General features: G+C 39.7%; 1 protein-coding gene across 1 annotated transcript in view; it reads right to left on the bottom strand.

The window, feature by feature from the left end:
• Window positions 1-16,969, bottom strand: part of LOC138762391 (uncharacterized) — a 307,807-nt gene that overhangs the window by 267,652 nt on the left and 23,186 nt on the right. The window contains exons 4-5 of the mRNA XM_069936157.1: window positions 1,684-1,716; window positions 1,200-1,256 (exon numbers count right to left, since the gene is read on the bottom strand). Of these exons, the coding sequence (XP_069792258.1) occupies window positions 1,200-1,256; window positions 1,684-1,716 (90 nt within the window). The remainder of the gene's footprint in view (window positions 1-1,199; window positions 1,257-1,683; window positions 1,717-16,969) is intronic.

Below are 16,969 nucleotides of genomic sequence, written 5' to 3'. Positions count from 1 at the left end.
TGCTGTGGTCCTCAGTCTCTACTTGTATGCCAGGAGTAGAAGTAGAGCCAGGTGATCAGACTTGCCGAAGTGTGGTTGTGGTATGGCTCAGTATGCATTCTTCGTGGTGGTGTAGCAGTGGCCTAATGTGTGGATTCCCCTGATCTCGCAAGTAATGTGTTGGTGGTAGTTGGTCAGAGACTTCTTCAGGTTGGCCTGATTGAAGTCCCCTATGATGATCGGGAAGACATCAGGATGTGCTGTCACATGGCTGTTAATCACAGTGCCGTCCCTCGAGTCCCAACCTGATGTTAGCTTGTGGCAGAATGTATACCGTGACCAGAATGTTGGCAGTGAACTCCCTGGGCAGGTAGAATAAGCGATACTTGATTGTCAGATGTTCCAATTCAGGAAAACAGAGCTGGGACATGACAGTCACGTCTGTGCACCATAGTAAATTGACAATGACACAAATGCTGCCTCCTTTGGTTTTTCCAGATACCAATGTTTGGTTAGCGCAATGGAGGGTGTAGCCCTTGGGCTGCAGTGCAATGTCTGGAATGTCTGAGTTAATCCAGGTTTCTGTAAAGCACATCAAGCTCATGATGACTCATTGATGTTGAAGTCTGCCTTGGAATTAATCAAATTTGTTCTCCAAGGATTGTACGTTGGCCAGGAGGATGGTAGGTAGCAGAAGCCTCAGGGCCTGGCATCTCAGTTTCACCTGTAGCCCCCCGTGTCCACATAGTTGGGTCTTCTTTACCTGGCCCGTAGGTCCACTGCAGATAGTTTCCATGCAGGAAAGAAGTATACAAGTGCTACAAGGCTAGTATCATCAGGTTTAGAAACAATTGCTATCCCTCCACCATCAGACTCCTAAACAATACACTCGACTCACTTGAGGATTCTTATTTTGCACATTATTTATTACTGAATTTTTTTCTGTATTCGCACAGTCAATTTGTTTACATTCCTCTCTTTTATATACGTATCTTTCTCTTGAGTACAGTTTGTAATATCAAGTAGAAATTCTGTCCGGCCTGCAGAAAAAAGAATCTCAGGGTTGTATGTAATGTCATGTCTGTACTTTGACAATAAATTTGAAATTAAACTTTGAAAATATTCAAAGCTCAGGATTGGAGTATAATATTTAGGTATTGTTGATCACACCTGTTTAAAAAATTCACCAATGGCATTTGGAAAGTATGGAAGTAACCTACCCGATGGACTTTGACTCTCTGAAGTGTTAATTTCAAATTCTACCAAAGGATTCCAATCTAAGATACATTTGAAAAAGAATATTTAGTTTGCCAAAACAAAGCATCAAATTAGAAAACAACATAACAGGACTTCTGTTTTCATTTCACTTGCAATGCCTAACAATATTTCATAATGCCATTTAAAATGGGTCAAAATTGAATCTAAATTGCATTGTAAAAGGAGCCAAAAATGGTGTCCTACCCAGCAATCCCAAATTATCTTCCAAGTGGAATTTATCAAACTAAAGTAACTTGTTATCACTAATAGAAATTTCTGGAAAATGTTAGAAACACACAATTGTGCATCATTATGATTTAAATTTTTGGGCAGTCACTTGAATGTAAAAGAAGTGACATTTGTCAAAATAGGAACACCTTCGGAATTATAACTTTCACAATTATTTAAGATCAACATTAAATGAGCCAGTGAAATTTTGATAATTACCTGCTGATGTACCTTGAGGAAATTTTCCTGCAACTACAAGAAATGGAGTAGATTCTGAGAAGATGTTCACCATTAAACACTAAATGACAGTAATGAATAAATATAGTGACAAAAATCCTCTTTGATGTTGATGAAAGATACTGTACATAACTTCAAAAGAACAAAAGAAAATAGGAGTAGTTTACCTGGCCCCATAAGAAAGCACTCCTATTCAGTGTGATCATGGCTGATAATACAGGCTTTAACTTGTAATGGCCCTCAATTGCCTGATCTTTCAAAAATGGGTCTACTTTTATTTTAAGTACTTCTAATGATCTACCCTCCACATCTTCTCAGGCCAGGAATTTCAGAAACCCTTAGAAAACAAAGTCTCTACATCTCTGTTTTAATTAACTAGCTTCTCAAAACTATGACCCTTTGAGACTTTCCCATTGGTAAAAGCATCACTACATCTACCCTGTCCAACCCCCTAAAGATCTTGCATGTCTCAATAAAGCTGCTCCTCATTCTTCAGAATGCTGAAGCAGACAGATCTAAGCTATTTCGCCTTAATTGATAGGACCATCCTGTATAATTCTAACTAAATCTCCCTATATTTAATGCCCAATCCCTCTGTAATAAAGACCAAAATGCTGTTTCCTTTAGGTCAACTTTTTTGTGATTTGTGCACTGAAACAACTGGATCTCATGTGAAGCCTTTTTCCATTTAATTTAAAAAAAATCTGCCTTTTGATTCCTTCTACAGTAGTGCATGGCTTCACATTTTTCCACTTGCCAAGTTTTTGCCCAATCACTCAATTCCATTATAAGATCACAATATTCTCTCCACACCAACATACCCTTCCACCTAGCTTTGTGTTTTTAGCCACTGAAATCCTCATATTTGACCCCTCATCCTGAGTAAATAATTGAGGACTAAGAACAAATCCTAAGGTACTCCACTTGTTACATCCTCCCAACTTGAAAAAGTCCCATTTATTCCAACTCTGTTTTCAATGCAAGAGCCAGCTTTATCCATGCTATCACAAAAGACCATAGATCTTAGAGTCTGGAATGAAACAAAATTGCTAAGGAACTTAGCAGGTCAAATGGAAGTGGGAGAAAAAGAATGATCAACATTTCAGTTGAAATCCTTCATCAAGACTAGAAACGACAATCCTTTTGCTCCCTCTCGCAGTGCTTGATCCACTGAATTCCTCTAGCAGATTACTTTTTGCTATCATCACAAATACTTCTGTGGAATCTATTTCTTTGATTACAGTATACTATTCTTACACTATTCTGGTTTAGATCATGAATATTTTGATAACATGGCTAAGCAAGTCTAACACTACTATCATCAGACATGCCTCAAAATTCATACTCAGAAACTAAAATCACATGGATTTAAACATGAAGATAAAAGGATTACTCTTCTGTAGGAAGTTTCTACATTCCACAAATTAACCCCAAAGGAGTGGAGCCATGTTGATCAATATTATGGGGAAACTTCAAAGCAAATTCAATTTCATGAACTTGGCAGAGGAGCTGAAACTAAAGTCTGAGTTTCAAGAAAAGTCAACCTTTACAAAAACTGCTAGACAAAAAGAAGAGGTTCACAGGGATTCAGACAGGGACACAATTACACAGTGACTTGTGGTGGAGCTTAGCTTGCTTGCCTTGAATAAAGGAGTTGAGACATCATGTAGTCGCTGTACAAGTCATTGGCTAGACCACTCTTTGAATAATATGTGCAAATCTGGTCACTGCACTATTGACAGGATGTGGTAGCACAAGAGAGAACTAAAGAGAATTACCAGGATGTGGTCTTGAATGGGAGGGCTTTAGCAACAAAGAAAGTTTGGATAGACTGGGATTGTTCGCACTGAAGCACGGGGGCTTGTGGGGGGGGGAGGGGGAGGGGGGGAGGTTTACATTAGATGAGTTTATAAAATTATGAATGGCATAGATAAGGAATGAAAGTCAGTCTTTTTCCAAGGATAGGGGAGTGAAAAAATCAGAGAACATAATGTCAAGTGAGAGGGGAAATATTTAAGGAATTAAAAAATATATTTCATACAGCATGGTAACAGGCCATTTCGGTCCTCAAGCCTGCAACACCCAATTGCATCAAATTGACAAACATTTTGAAGGATGGGAGGAAACCAGAGTACCCAGAGAAAACCCATGCAGACACAGGGAGAACGTAGAAACTCCTTTCAGACAGATTCAAACAGGGTCGCTGGCACTGTAACTGTTACACTGACCACTATGCTAATCATGCCACACTTGTTATGAGGGATGTTTTTCAACATAGAGGCTGACAGATATATGGAAACATCTGCCAGAGGAGATGGTAGAGCTTGGCACAACCATAGCATTAAAAAGCATTCAGACAGGGGTATGGATAGGAAGGTAATAGAGGGATATGGATCAAGTTCAGGCAAAAGAGATTAACGTACATTGCATGGATAGGTTAGGCCAGTGGTTCCCAACCTTTTACTTTCCACTCACATACCACTTTAAGTATCCCCTATGCCATAAGTGTTCTGTGATTAATATGGGATTGCTTAAGGTGGTATGTGGGTGGAAAGAAAAAGTTTGAAAACCACTGTTTTAATCATTCCAAATTGATTCGTTATGTGCACAGTTTCAAAACTCGAAAGGAAATGGGCCAATGACAATTTTTCTCAAGCAAAATATTTCAGTAATAATTAGGTCTAGAGCAGTGATTCTCAACCTTCCCATCCTACTCACATACCACCTTAAGCAATTACTTACAGAACACTTATGGCATAGGGAATAATTAAAGTGGTATTTGAGTGGAAAGTAAAAGGTTGGGAACCACTGGGTTAGGCTGAAGTGAGATTTTTCTTTGCTGTTCTCATTTATAAACTATAGCTATTGTGATAAAACATTAGAAGTTCTTTGACAACTTCATGGGAGGGATGCCAGAACTGAGATTCATTAAAATTGTCAAAGAAGGATGCGGAACTGAATGTACATGCTCCTCATGTAGTTATATTTTAAAATGTTCTGAAAATATATTGGCAATATGCTCCCACTGAAGATAAGCTTCAAAAAGAAATAGTCTTACTTCACCAAGCAAAGAGCATAGACAACATTGCACAATTGCTTAAAGCCTTATAGGATTGTGTTTGAGAGACTTCACTGTGCATTGTGAACAGACTAATGTTTCCCTTTTATATCCCTTATAAGAGATATTAACATCTAGTCCTACATATCAAATTTTAAAAGGTACAAGCAACTACAAATTCACCAGCAACAAATACTTTGCTGGAGGAACTCAGCAGGTTAAGCAGCATCAATGGGAGATCAGAATTGTTGACCTTTCAGTCGAAAAAACCTCCCACTCTGTTGCTTGCCCACTGAGCTCCTCTAGCAAATTGTTTATTGCTCCAGAATCCAGCATTTGCAATCTCCTGTACGATAAGTCTCAATCGTCTTACTATATTCCCACTTGGAAAAAATAATTAATTGGCTCAAGGGTACAAAAAAACCCATTGATTTCCAATAGAGTTTCATTGGTTTCATGTGGGGTATACAGTGAAATGAACCAAAGGCAAATCCCAATGAATGAATATTGAATGAATATTGGTCAAAATTACAGCATATTAAGAAATGGCAAACAACACACTCTAAACTTAAAGTGACAAAAAAAAACATTTGTCAAATTGTTGGGAAATTTAACATTAAAGCCTCTATAGAGAGAGAGGAAAAAAAAATCATAATCAACACCTCTGAAATTATTCAGATACTTCATTATTAATGGAAATAACATACTGTATGTCTAATCGCAATACAGAGCAGTAATTAACAAAGTGAAAAGAATGCTGAATATGAGCAGATCTTTTTTTCAGAGTGTGATAGTACAGATTCTATCACCAATGTGTATATGTACAAATGGTAGTGTAGGATGACTGTGATTGGCTGAGAGCGTAGCCACGCCTACTGGTCTTAAAGGGTTGCTCCTAGCCAGAGCAGGTTATTCTGGACTGGTCGACCTACATGTGATATGCTCCAGTCTTCTAGTTAATACAAGCCTTGGTTTGGATCAACAAGCCTCTGATTCTTTCAACGCACTCTACAATTTATTATCGCCGACAGCAAGCAGCAAACCCCAGCACTTACCATTGGCTGGCCGACACCCCCAGCAGGCTGCAGGCAGCAGCACCAACTCCTCGACGCTGACTGCTCCGGCCCGACTGTTTCTGTGACGTCACCACGCACATGTTGACTCCACTCTCCCCATACAAGTTACTGCATCAGTAACCCTAGACCAGGACACCGCCATCCCCTCACAAAAGCAATGGAACTGATTAAAGTGCATGGACACTGTACCAATTGCTTATTTGACTCGGGGTCAACTGACAGTTTTATCCGCCCAGACCTGGCCCACCATTGCAGACTGGCTATTCTCCCCACTGCCCAGAGGATTTAATTGGCGACCAGATCGCACTCGTCCGGGGTAAAGGGGTATTGCGTGATGACCCTGAAAGTCCAGAGCATCACGTTCACAGACTTCAAACTATTAGTCCTTCCCCAACTGTGTGCCCCTGTACTGCTGGGACTGGACTTTCAGTGCCAATTTCGAACTGTTTCCCTGCACTTTGGAGGGCCTCACGCTCCACTCTGTCTATAACCACTCTACCCCGGAAGCTTCCTGCCAGCGGCAGCCCGAGCCACCCACCCCCATGCCCCGGGGCCTCACCTGTAGCCTCTCCACCCTCCGAGTTGCTCCGCCAGCACTCTTCACAAACCTTACCCCTGGCTGGATGCCTGTGGCCACCAAAAGTCGGCAAAATAGTTATAAACACAGGAAATTTATCACAAGCGAGGTGCGCAGACTGCTGGACGAGGGCATTATCGAACCTAGCTAGAGTCCCTGGAGGGCCCAGGTGGTGGTTGTTAATAACGGGGAGAAACCACAGATGGTGGTTGACTACAACCAGACAATCAACTGCTTCATGCTTCTGGATGCGTACCCCCTTCCACAGATCACCGATGTGGTGAATCAGATCCCCCAACACCACGCGTTCTCCATCACTGACTTACATTCGGCCTATCACCAGCTCCTGATCTGCCGAGAAGACCAACCTTTCATGGCCTTCGAAGAGAATGGGCGGCAGTATCAATTCCTCAGGGTACCCTTTGGGGTCACGAATGGCGTCATGGTCTTCCAGTGGAAAATTAACTGGACGGTGGACCAGAACAGGCCAACAGCGACCTTCCCGTATCTGGACAACGTCATCATCTGCAGCCATAACATGCAGGATCATGATGCCAACCTTGAAAAATTTTTTCAGACTACAATTTGGCTGAACTTGACCTACAATTTCAACAAGTGTGTTTTCCGGACCACTCAGCTCACAATTCTAGGTTGTGTGGTGGAGAACGAGGTAGTAATGCCAGACGCTGACCGCATGCGTCCTCTCATGGACTTGCCCCACCACACCCAGAAGGCACTTAGATGCTGGCTTGGCTTTTTCTCCTACTATATCGACAAGGCATGACCACTCATCAAAACCACCTCCTTCCCCGTCAACCGAAGCCAGAGCGGCCTTTGACCGCATCAAATCGGACATCGCTGCTGCAACGCTGCATGCCATCGACGAGTCCATCCCATTCCAAGTTGAGAGCGATGCATCCGACTTTGCACTGGCAGCCACTTTGAACCAGGCCGGCCGGCCAGTAGCCTTCTTCTCCAGAACCCTCCAGGGTCCTGAGAGCTGAAACTCCTCTGTCGAGAAGGAGGCCCAGGCCATAGTAGAAGCAGTACGTCATTGGAGACACTACCTAACTGGCAAGTGCTTTTCACTGCTGACCGACCAACGCGCGGTCTCCTTCATGTTTAGCAATACCCAGAGAGGCAAGATCAAGAATGACAAAATCACCAGGTGGAGAATCAAACTCTCCACCTTTAATTATGACATACTGTATCGGCCTGGTAAATTCAACGACCCACCAGATGTGCTCTCCAGGGGGACTTGCACCAACATACAACTGGACAGGCAACAGAAACTCCATGAGGAGCTGTCATCCAGGGATCACTAGGTTCGCGCACTTCGTCAAATCTCGCAACCTGCCCTACATGGTCGAGGAGATTCGCTCCATGACCTGAGCCTGCCCGGTGTGCGCCAAGTGCAAGCCCCACTTCTTTCATCTGGAGAACACCCACGTCATCAAAGCCCACCGCCCCTTTAAGCGTCTCAGCGTGGACTTCAAAGGGCCCCTACCGTCGACCAACTGTAATACCTACATCCTTACGGCCATTGACGAGTACTCCCACTTCCCGTTCACTGTGCCCTTCTCGGACATGACCGCCTCCTCAGTCATAGTGACCCTGCACAGCATCTTTGCCATCTTCGGGTACCCCAGTTACATCCACAGTTACAGGTGGTCCTCATTTATGAGCGCAGAGCTGCGGCAGTACGTTCTGGAGCATGGTATTGCTTCAAGCAGGACCACCAGCTATAACCCACACAGTAATGGGCAGGTCGAAAGAGAGAATGCCACGGTCTGGAAAGTGGTTACGCTTGCCCTCCGGTCCAAAGGTCTCCCCACCTCTCGCTGGCAGGACGTGCTCACCAGTGCCCTACACTCCATCCACTCCCTCCTATGCATTGTGACCAATGCCACCCCCATTGAAAGGATGTTCTTTCCCGAGGAAATCCGAATTGGGAACAACCATACCGCCATGGCTCACGGTTCTCGGGCCGGTCCTCCTGCAATGCCTTGGTTGACCAAGTGACTCTGCTCCATGCGAACCCACATTATGCCTACATTGAGTACCTGGACGGGCGGGATGATACAGTCTCGGTAAGGAACCTAGCCCAAACCGGATCAGCCCAGCAGTGCTTACCACCCAACCTCCCCAAAATCCTTTCCCCCCAGGTCAAGTGCTTGAACAGAGGGACCAGCACCACCCCACCAGCTCAGGCCAGACTGTCGACAATGCCGTTGTGGAATTGAGCGAAGCAGAGGCCGCACCCAACGAGCCTGCCGGCGACATGACTCCAGCGACCCCAATCCCAGCTCCACGGCAGTCATGCCGGATGGTCAGGCCCCTGACTGGTACAGCCCCTACCCTCCACCTGGCCCTTTTTTTTTCTTTTTACAGACATCCTTCCACCCCGGGGTCAGTTCTCAAAGAAGGGGTGAATGTGATAATACAGATTCTGGCACCAATGTGTATATGTACAGATTGTAGTGTAAGATGACTGTGATTGGCTAAGAGCATAGCCATGCCTACTGGCAGGTCTTAAAGTGTTGCTGCTCGCCAGACCAGGTCATTCTGGACTGGTCAACCTACATGTGATACGCTCCAGTCTTCTAGTTAATGAAAGCCTTGGTTTGGATCAACAAGCCTTTGATTCTTTCGACGCGCTCGACACAGAGTAAGAATTATTTAATGCCCAAATTTCATAGCTTGGAAAATTTTTATTTATTTTTTTTTAAATAAAGTTTTCAGAAGTTGTTTAACCTCAGAAAGAAGTGGAAATGAAGAAAACTAAAGGTCAACCAGTGAGGAAGTTACCTTTAAAGTGAGCAGAAAGTGCTGAAGAACATGGGCCTACCTTCCAGAAGGGGCCTCAGGAATCAATTGGAGCTGTACCCAAGTCTCAAAGAACCTTGTTGGGCAAGATTAATGTGACGCTGGCACCCTCCTTGAGTTCGATCCCACAAGATGGCGCGGGCGTCTCAAATCCCGTTTTGGACCCAGATGAGAATGTACACAGGCAACGGCGCACTGCTGAGATGCGCGCAGTGCAATGTTTGACAGCAAATGCGATTAGCTGTGTGTGGCTGGCTGCTCGACTGCACGCAGCAATGTGTGGGAGGACACTCGCTCACATGCAGCGGGTGTGACGGACATGCGAAGATCCATGCATGCGCAGAATCCTCGTCTGGCAATGGGCCGCGCCGCGCTGATAAAGTCAGCCTGGCGTGGACGAGGGTCCACACCCACTGCAGGTGAAGAGGAAGAAGAGGAAAGTCCTGTATTTTTAGGAGATGAAGGACATGCAATGAATGGCTGTAGCCAGTATGATGGAAGGTAGGCCCCAAGCAACTCAAGTTTCTCAGAGTTTAAAATCTATTTTTCCTTCCGTTAAATAGAAGACAGTAGTGGCAAAGGAAGCTGAACATCCTACATTGGAAGATATTGCAAAGCAGATGGAAAATATGACTGTTCAAATGAATGCAGGTTTTGTCCAAATTTATGATCAATTTGATGCTATGAAAGTGAAAATGATTTGTGAAGACGTTGCTACAGTGAAAATGGATGTTATTAAATGTTTGCAAGCAGCGGATAATGTTCAAGATAAATTTAAGAAAATTGAAGAAGCTTTTATTGAATGTAAAGATCAAGTGGACCAGTATTAGGAAAGAATGGTTCAAATTGAAGATTCATTTATGGGTTGGGATATTCAGAAGAGAGATTTGTTGAAGAAGATTGACTCCATGGAAAATCAGGGCTGAGGCAATAATATTAAGATAGTGGGGTCTTCCTGAAGATATGGAAGGGACAGAGCCAGAATTTTTTTTTCGGAAATGGATTCCTGAGATGTTGGGGGTAGAAGCTTTTCCGGATGGATTAGAATTAGATATAGCATTAAGGCAAAAGACTTTTCCAGGTCAACCTCCGAGGGTGATTCTTATCCGATGTCTGCGATATCAAGACCGTGAGATGATTTTGCATTTACCAGTTCGAAAAGCAAGACAGAATCAGGGCCCTTTGATGGTTCAGGGAAATAGGATTTTCTTTAATGCTGATGTGTCAAAATATAATTAGAAGGCGTAAAAAGTTCAACTCAGCTGGTCTGTATTATGGAGAAAGGGATATAAATTTGTTTTCGGTATCCTGCAGTATTGAAAGTGTTTTTATGGTAATCAGACTTTTTTTTGAGAATGATTTTGAGGCATCAACTTTTGCAAATTCTTTGCCAGATAATAAAGTAAGTCAAGAGTTGTTGAAACAACTGGTGAAGTTGTCTGGAAAGAAAAATGGGAATGGAAATGGGAAGGAGGTGTTGGAACCTCAGCTGATTGAAATAGAAGATGATCATAGATTGGAATCAGTGGGCTAAATGTGAAGATTTTATTTGTATTTAATTAGAAAGGTTTGGTTGGGGGGAGGTGGATGACTATGCTGCTTCTTAAGTCATCTGCCACTTACGATAAGCCACACCTGGTCAATTGAGGTGAGTACTACACTTGTAGTTAATTTTTTTTTAAGGGTTTTTTTGGGTTTTTTTTTTGTTTATTTTTTTTATAGTTTTTGTTAGTTGAGGGGGGGTTTATATATATATATTTTAAAGGTTTTTTTTTAATTTTGGGGGGTTTTTTTTACAAAAAGAAAGGAGCCTTTATTTAGTTTTTGACTGTATTGCTGTGTGAGGAGCTATTTTTGAAGATATATGACGAGTTTAAATTTTGCTACTTTTAATGTTAAGGGGCTTAATAATCTGGTTAAACGGAAAAGGGTTTTAGCGTACATTAAGATGAAGATTGATATTGCTTTTTTTTTACAGGAAACCCATTTGACGGGAAAAGAACATTTGAAATTGAAAAGGGATTGGGTTGGACATGTAATTGCATCTTCATTTAATTCAAAGACGAGTGGTGTGGCTATTTTAGTGCATAAAAAGTTGCCTTTCACTTGAGAATCATTTTCTGCTAATGCTGGTAGAGTACTGATTGTTAATTGCAAACTTTGTTCTGAATTTTGGACTTTGATGAATGTTTATGCTCCTAATGTGGACGATGAAGAATTTGTTGCTCAAACATTTCTGGGACTGAATCAAGCATTTGAGAATATTTTAGTAGAGGGAGATTTTAACTGTTGTTTAGATCCTTTGTTGGATAAATCTCCAAAACCTCTGAAGAAAACCAAAATGGCAAAACGTTTGTCAGAAATAATGAAGGATTTAAATTTAGTTGAGATTTGGAGGAGGTTAAATCTGCCTGAGAAAGATTTTTCATTATAATTGAGCAAGACATGATTCATTTTCTCGAATTGATTTATTTCTAATATCGGCACAATTACAAGGTAGGATTACTCAGGCCGATTATAAAAGTGGGACTTTGTTTGATCATTTCTTACTATTAATTTCTTGTCCAAGTCCTGAAATAGTTCAAACATCTTATCATTGGAGATTTAACATGATGTTATTAAAACAACTGGAGTTTATTGAATATATTAGGGAACATATTAAGATATTTTTACAAATAAATGAAAAATCAGTACAAAAAATAAATTTACTTTCTGGGATGCATTATAGGCTTATTTAAAAAAGGGCAGATTATCAGTTACTCTACGAAAGTTAAAAACAATATGCTACAGAAACTATTAATTTGGAAAAGGAGATCAACACATTAGAAAAGTTACAACGAAACTCGACTGAAGATAAAAAAAAACTCATTTAATTAAATTGAAATTGCGATATAATAATTTACAAACAGAGAAGTACGAGAAATTGAGACAGAGGTCTAAGCAATGCTATTATGAATTGGGGGAACATGCACATAAGGTATTAGCTTGGCAAATGAAGAGAGAGCAGGCATCTAGGACAATAAATGCGGAAAGGAAAAAAAATCAGCAGTTACATATAAACTTCAAGAAATTAATGAAGAGTTCTGTCTTTTTTTTAAAATCAAGAACTACATAGTTCTGGAGGGGTTCAAGATGATAATCGGACTGAGTCATTTTTGACTAATTTAGACTTAAAACCTTTAAAGGAAAAAGATGTACAGGAGCTAGATTTTTTTTTAAACTGATTTGGATATTAAGAAAGTTTTACAATCTCCAGGAGAAGATGGATTTACTTTAGAGTTTTATAAGGAATTTCATGACTTATTACTTCCGGTATTTATGGAAGTATTAAAACAAGCTACAGAAACTGGCATACTTCCAGAGTCTTTTTCAAGTGCGTTGATTACTGTTATTCCTAAGAAGGATAGAGATCCTTTGAAAGTGGCTTCATAAAGACCTATTTCTTTATTGAATGTTGATTATAAAATTGTAGCTGAGATGTTATCTAATAGACTTGCTAAGTTTTTACCACAGTTAATTCATGTTGATCAAGCAGGTTTTATTAAAAATCGATATTCAATCGATAACACTGTTAAATTAATTACATTAATTAACACATCAAAGAAGCAACCCAGGAGGAGTCACGTGATGGAGTAGTGGCTGGTCAGGAAACTCCAGCCCTCTCTGGAAAAGTTTTAAAAAAATACACAAAACACAAAGGTACAAGAATAAAAATTAAAACAAAGTAAAAGTAAAGGTGGGAATAAAATGGTAGCGAAGAGAGAAAAGTCGAAAGCAACGGGAAGAAGAGAAGAAGAAAGAACGTCGGAAGAAGAAGGTGAAGGCCTTACCTGTCCGAGGAGGCCCGCCGCAGAGAGAGAAGCCCGCTCCCTAAGGTCAGTGGAAGTCCCGAGCTCAGGACTACAAAAATGGCTTGCGGAGCCAAGTAAGAGTGCACAACCGCGCATGCGCGACTCCTCACACACGTGCGATACGCATGAAAAAAAAGTGACGGGAGGGAGGAACAGCTGAGGAGTCGATCTCCACAGCTGAGGATGACAGCTGCAACACAGCAACAGGAAGAGAACACAGAAAACAACGAGAACAAGAAAGAAGAGAGTAAAAAGAAAACAAGGAAACAACAGATGACCAACCCAGAGGAAGAAGAAGAAGAAGAACATAGAGAAATGGAAGAAGAAGGGAAAGGCAAGACAATGGATTTTTTTTTTAAAGAATATATGGAATCAGTAAAAGAATGGCAATTACAAGAATTTAATGAAATAAAAGGAAGAATTAAAAGTGCAGAAGAAAAAATGAATAGAATAGAGATAGTCATGTCAGATATAGGAAAGAGTGGACAATGTGGAAGAACGAGAAACAATCGTAGAAATGGAAGTAGAGGACTTAAAAGAGAAATTAGAAGAATCTAATAAAAAGTTAAAGAGGCACAAGAGCTGTTAGCTCAGAAGATAGATATAATGGAAAACTATAATAGAAGAATATAAAGATAGTGGGCCTTAAGGAAGATGAAGAAGGCAAGAATATGAGAGAATTTATAAAAGATTGGATCCTCAGGGTCCTAGGAAGACCAGAATTACAGGAAGAAATGGAAATAGAAGGGCACATAGAACATTAGCCCCAAAACCACAGGCACAGCAAAAACCAAGATCCATTTTAGTAAAATTCTTAAGATATACAACAAGAGAGAATATATTGGAAAAAGCAATGAAGAAAATAAGAGAAGACAAAAAGCCACTGGAATACAAAGGTCAAAAAATTTTTTTCTATCCAGACATAAGTTTTGAATTCTTGAAGAAGAGAAAGGAGTTTAATACAGCAAAAATGATCCTATGGAAAAAAGGATATAAATTTATGTTAAAGTACCCAGCGGTACTTAAAATAGTTATTCCAGGGCAGCCAAACAGACTATTCTCGGATCCGGAGGAAGCACGAAAATTTGCAGAACAACTACAAAACAGGCAGAGAGATGAAGACATGTAACGAGAGTAAAAATGACCATGTATGTGTGTGTGTATATATATATATATATATATATATATATATAGATAGGTGTGTATGTATATATGTGTGTACATGAGTGTATCCGTATTTAGAGGAAAATATATAGAGTAGATATGAATTAATAAGGGAATGAAAGGGAACAGAGGAAGTAAGGAGGGAATTAAAAGAGTGACCTTTGTTATATATGAAAATTGAAATCTTTTCTGGGGGGGGGCTGGGTGGGGAGGAGTTACGGTCACTGCAAAATCAGTTGACGCTTGCGAGTGAATTCACAAATCCAAATGGAAAGGGGAGATGTGGTTGCCCGGCAAGGGATAAAGGGCAACTCAGGAAGGGGAGGGGAGAATAGGGTTAAAGAAGTTTTAAGTAGAAAATAAGGAAAATGTTTGATGTTTTAGAAATGTTGTCTTATAAAGTGTTCAAAACAAGAAAACAGAAATGGATAAGAAGGAAAGGTGATGATGGAGAAACAGAAAGGGAAGATAAACAAAGTATGATATGGCTACGTTGAACTATATGACTTTAAATATTAATGGAATACATAACCAAATCAAAAGGAAGAAACTGCTAAATTTACTGAAAAAAGAAAAAATTGATATGGCATTTGTAAAAGAAACACATTTAACTGAAATGGAGCATAAGAAATTAAAGGGAGATTGGGTAGGACATGTAACAGCAGCATCATATAATTCAAAAGCTAGAGGAGTAGCTATATTAATCAGTAAAAATGTACCAATTAAAATAGAAGAGGAAATTATAGATCCAGCAGGGAGATATGTAAGGATAAAATGTCAGATATATTCGGAGTTTTGGAATTTACTCAATGTATATTCACCTAACGAAGAAGATCAAAAATTTATGCAAGATATTTTTTTGAACATAGCAGACACGCAAGGGAACATACTAATAGGAGGGGATTTCAACCTTAATTTGGATAAAACTGGGGAAAAAATTAACAGAAAGAACAAAGTAACCAAATTTATAATTAAATCGATGCAAGAAATGCAACTTTTGGATATATGGAGGAAACAACACCCAAAGGAAAAGGAATATTCATATTATTCGGGTAGACATAAAACATACTCAAGAATAGACCTATTCCTGTTATTAGCTCGTATGCAAGACAGAGTAAGAAAAACAGAATATAAAGCTAGAATATTATCGGAACATTCACCCCTGATATAGACAATAGAGTTAGAGGACATCCCTCCAAGAATGTATAGATGGAGATTAAACTCCATGCTACTTAAAAGGCAGGATTTTAGAGAATTAATTGAAAGACAAATTAAAATGTACTTTGAAATAAATACGGAATCAGTGAAAGATAAGTTTATACTATGGGACGCAATGAAAGCGTTCATCAGAGGGCAAATAATAAGTTATGTAACCAAGATGAAGAAGGACTACAATCAGGAAACAGAGCAGTTGGAAAAGGAAATAGTAAATATAGAAAAAGAATTAGCAATGAAGGAAGACACAACTAAAAGAAGAGAATTGGCAGATAAAAAAATAAAATATGAAACACTTCAAACATATAAGGTGGAGAAGAATATAATGAAGACAAAACAGAAATATTATGAACTAGGGGAAAAAACGCACAAAATTCTAGCATGGCAGCTTAAGACAGAACAAACTAAGAGAATGGTATTGGCATCAAGGAAAAAAGACAAACAAATCACATATAATCCAATGGAAATTAATGAAAACTTCAGAGAATTCTATGAACAATTATAACAAACTGAAAACGAAGGGAAAGAAGACAAAATAGATGAATTTTTAACTAAAATTGAACTACCAAAATTACAAATAGAGGAACAAAATAAATTAACAGAACCATTTGAAATAGTAGAAATACAAGAGATAATAAAAAAAACTACCAAATAATAAAACACCAGGAGAGGATGGATTCCCAATAGAATTCTATAAAACATTTAAAGATTTATTAATTCCTCCCCTCCTGGAAGTAATCAACCAGATTGACAAAACACAAAGCTTACCAGATTCATGCAAAACAGCAATAATTACAGTAATACCAAAGCAAGGGAAAGATCCACTCGCACCAGCGTCATATAGACCAACATAATTACTTAACACAGATTATAAGATAATAGCTAAACTAGTAGCAGACAGATTAGCAGATTATGTACCTAAAATGGTAAATCTAGACCAAACTGGATTTATTAAAAAAAGACGCACAACAGACAATATTTGTAAATTTATTAACTTAATTCATGCAGTAGAAGGGAGTAAAGCGCCAACAGTAGCAGTTGCTTGAGACACAGAGAAGGCCTTTGACAGAGTAGAATGGAATTATTTATTCAAAGTATTGCAAAAATTCAGTTTACCAGAGAAGTATATTAATTGGATTAAAGCATTATATAAGGGGCCATTGGCGAAAGTGACAGTAAATGGATATATATCAAAGCAATTTAATTTAAGCAGATCAACAAGGCAGGGATGCCCACTATCACCCTTATTGTTCGCGTTAGCTATAGAACCACTAGCAGAATTGATAAGAACAGAAAATAAAATAAAAGGGATAAAAATAAAAGACAAGGAATATAAAATCAGTTTATTTGCAGATGACGTTATAGTATACTTAACAGAACCAGAATTATCAATAAAAGAATTACATAAGAAATTGAAGGAATATGGAGAAGTGTCATGTTACAAGATTAACGCAAATAAAAGTGAAGCAATGCCAATGAATAATGCGGATTTCTCAAAATT

This window comes from Narcine bancroftii, chromosome 4, assembly GCF_036971445.1.
Source record: "Narcine bancroftii isolate sNarBan1 chromosome 4, sNarBan1.hap1, whole genome shotgun sequence".
NCBI lineage: Eukaryota > Metazoa > Chordata > Chondrichthyes > Torpediniformes > Narcinidae > Narcine > Narcine bancroftii.
The sequence above is the reverse complement of the archived record's forward strand: the minus strand, read 5'-3'. Positions and strand labels throughout refer to the sequence as shown.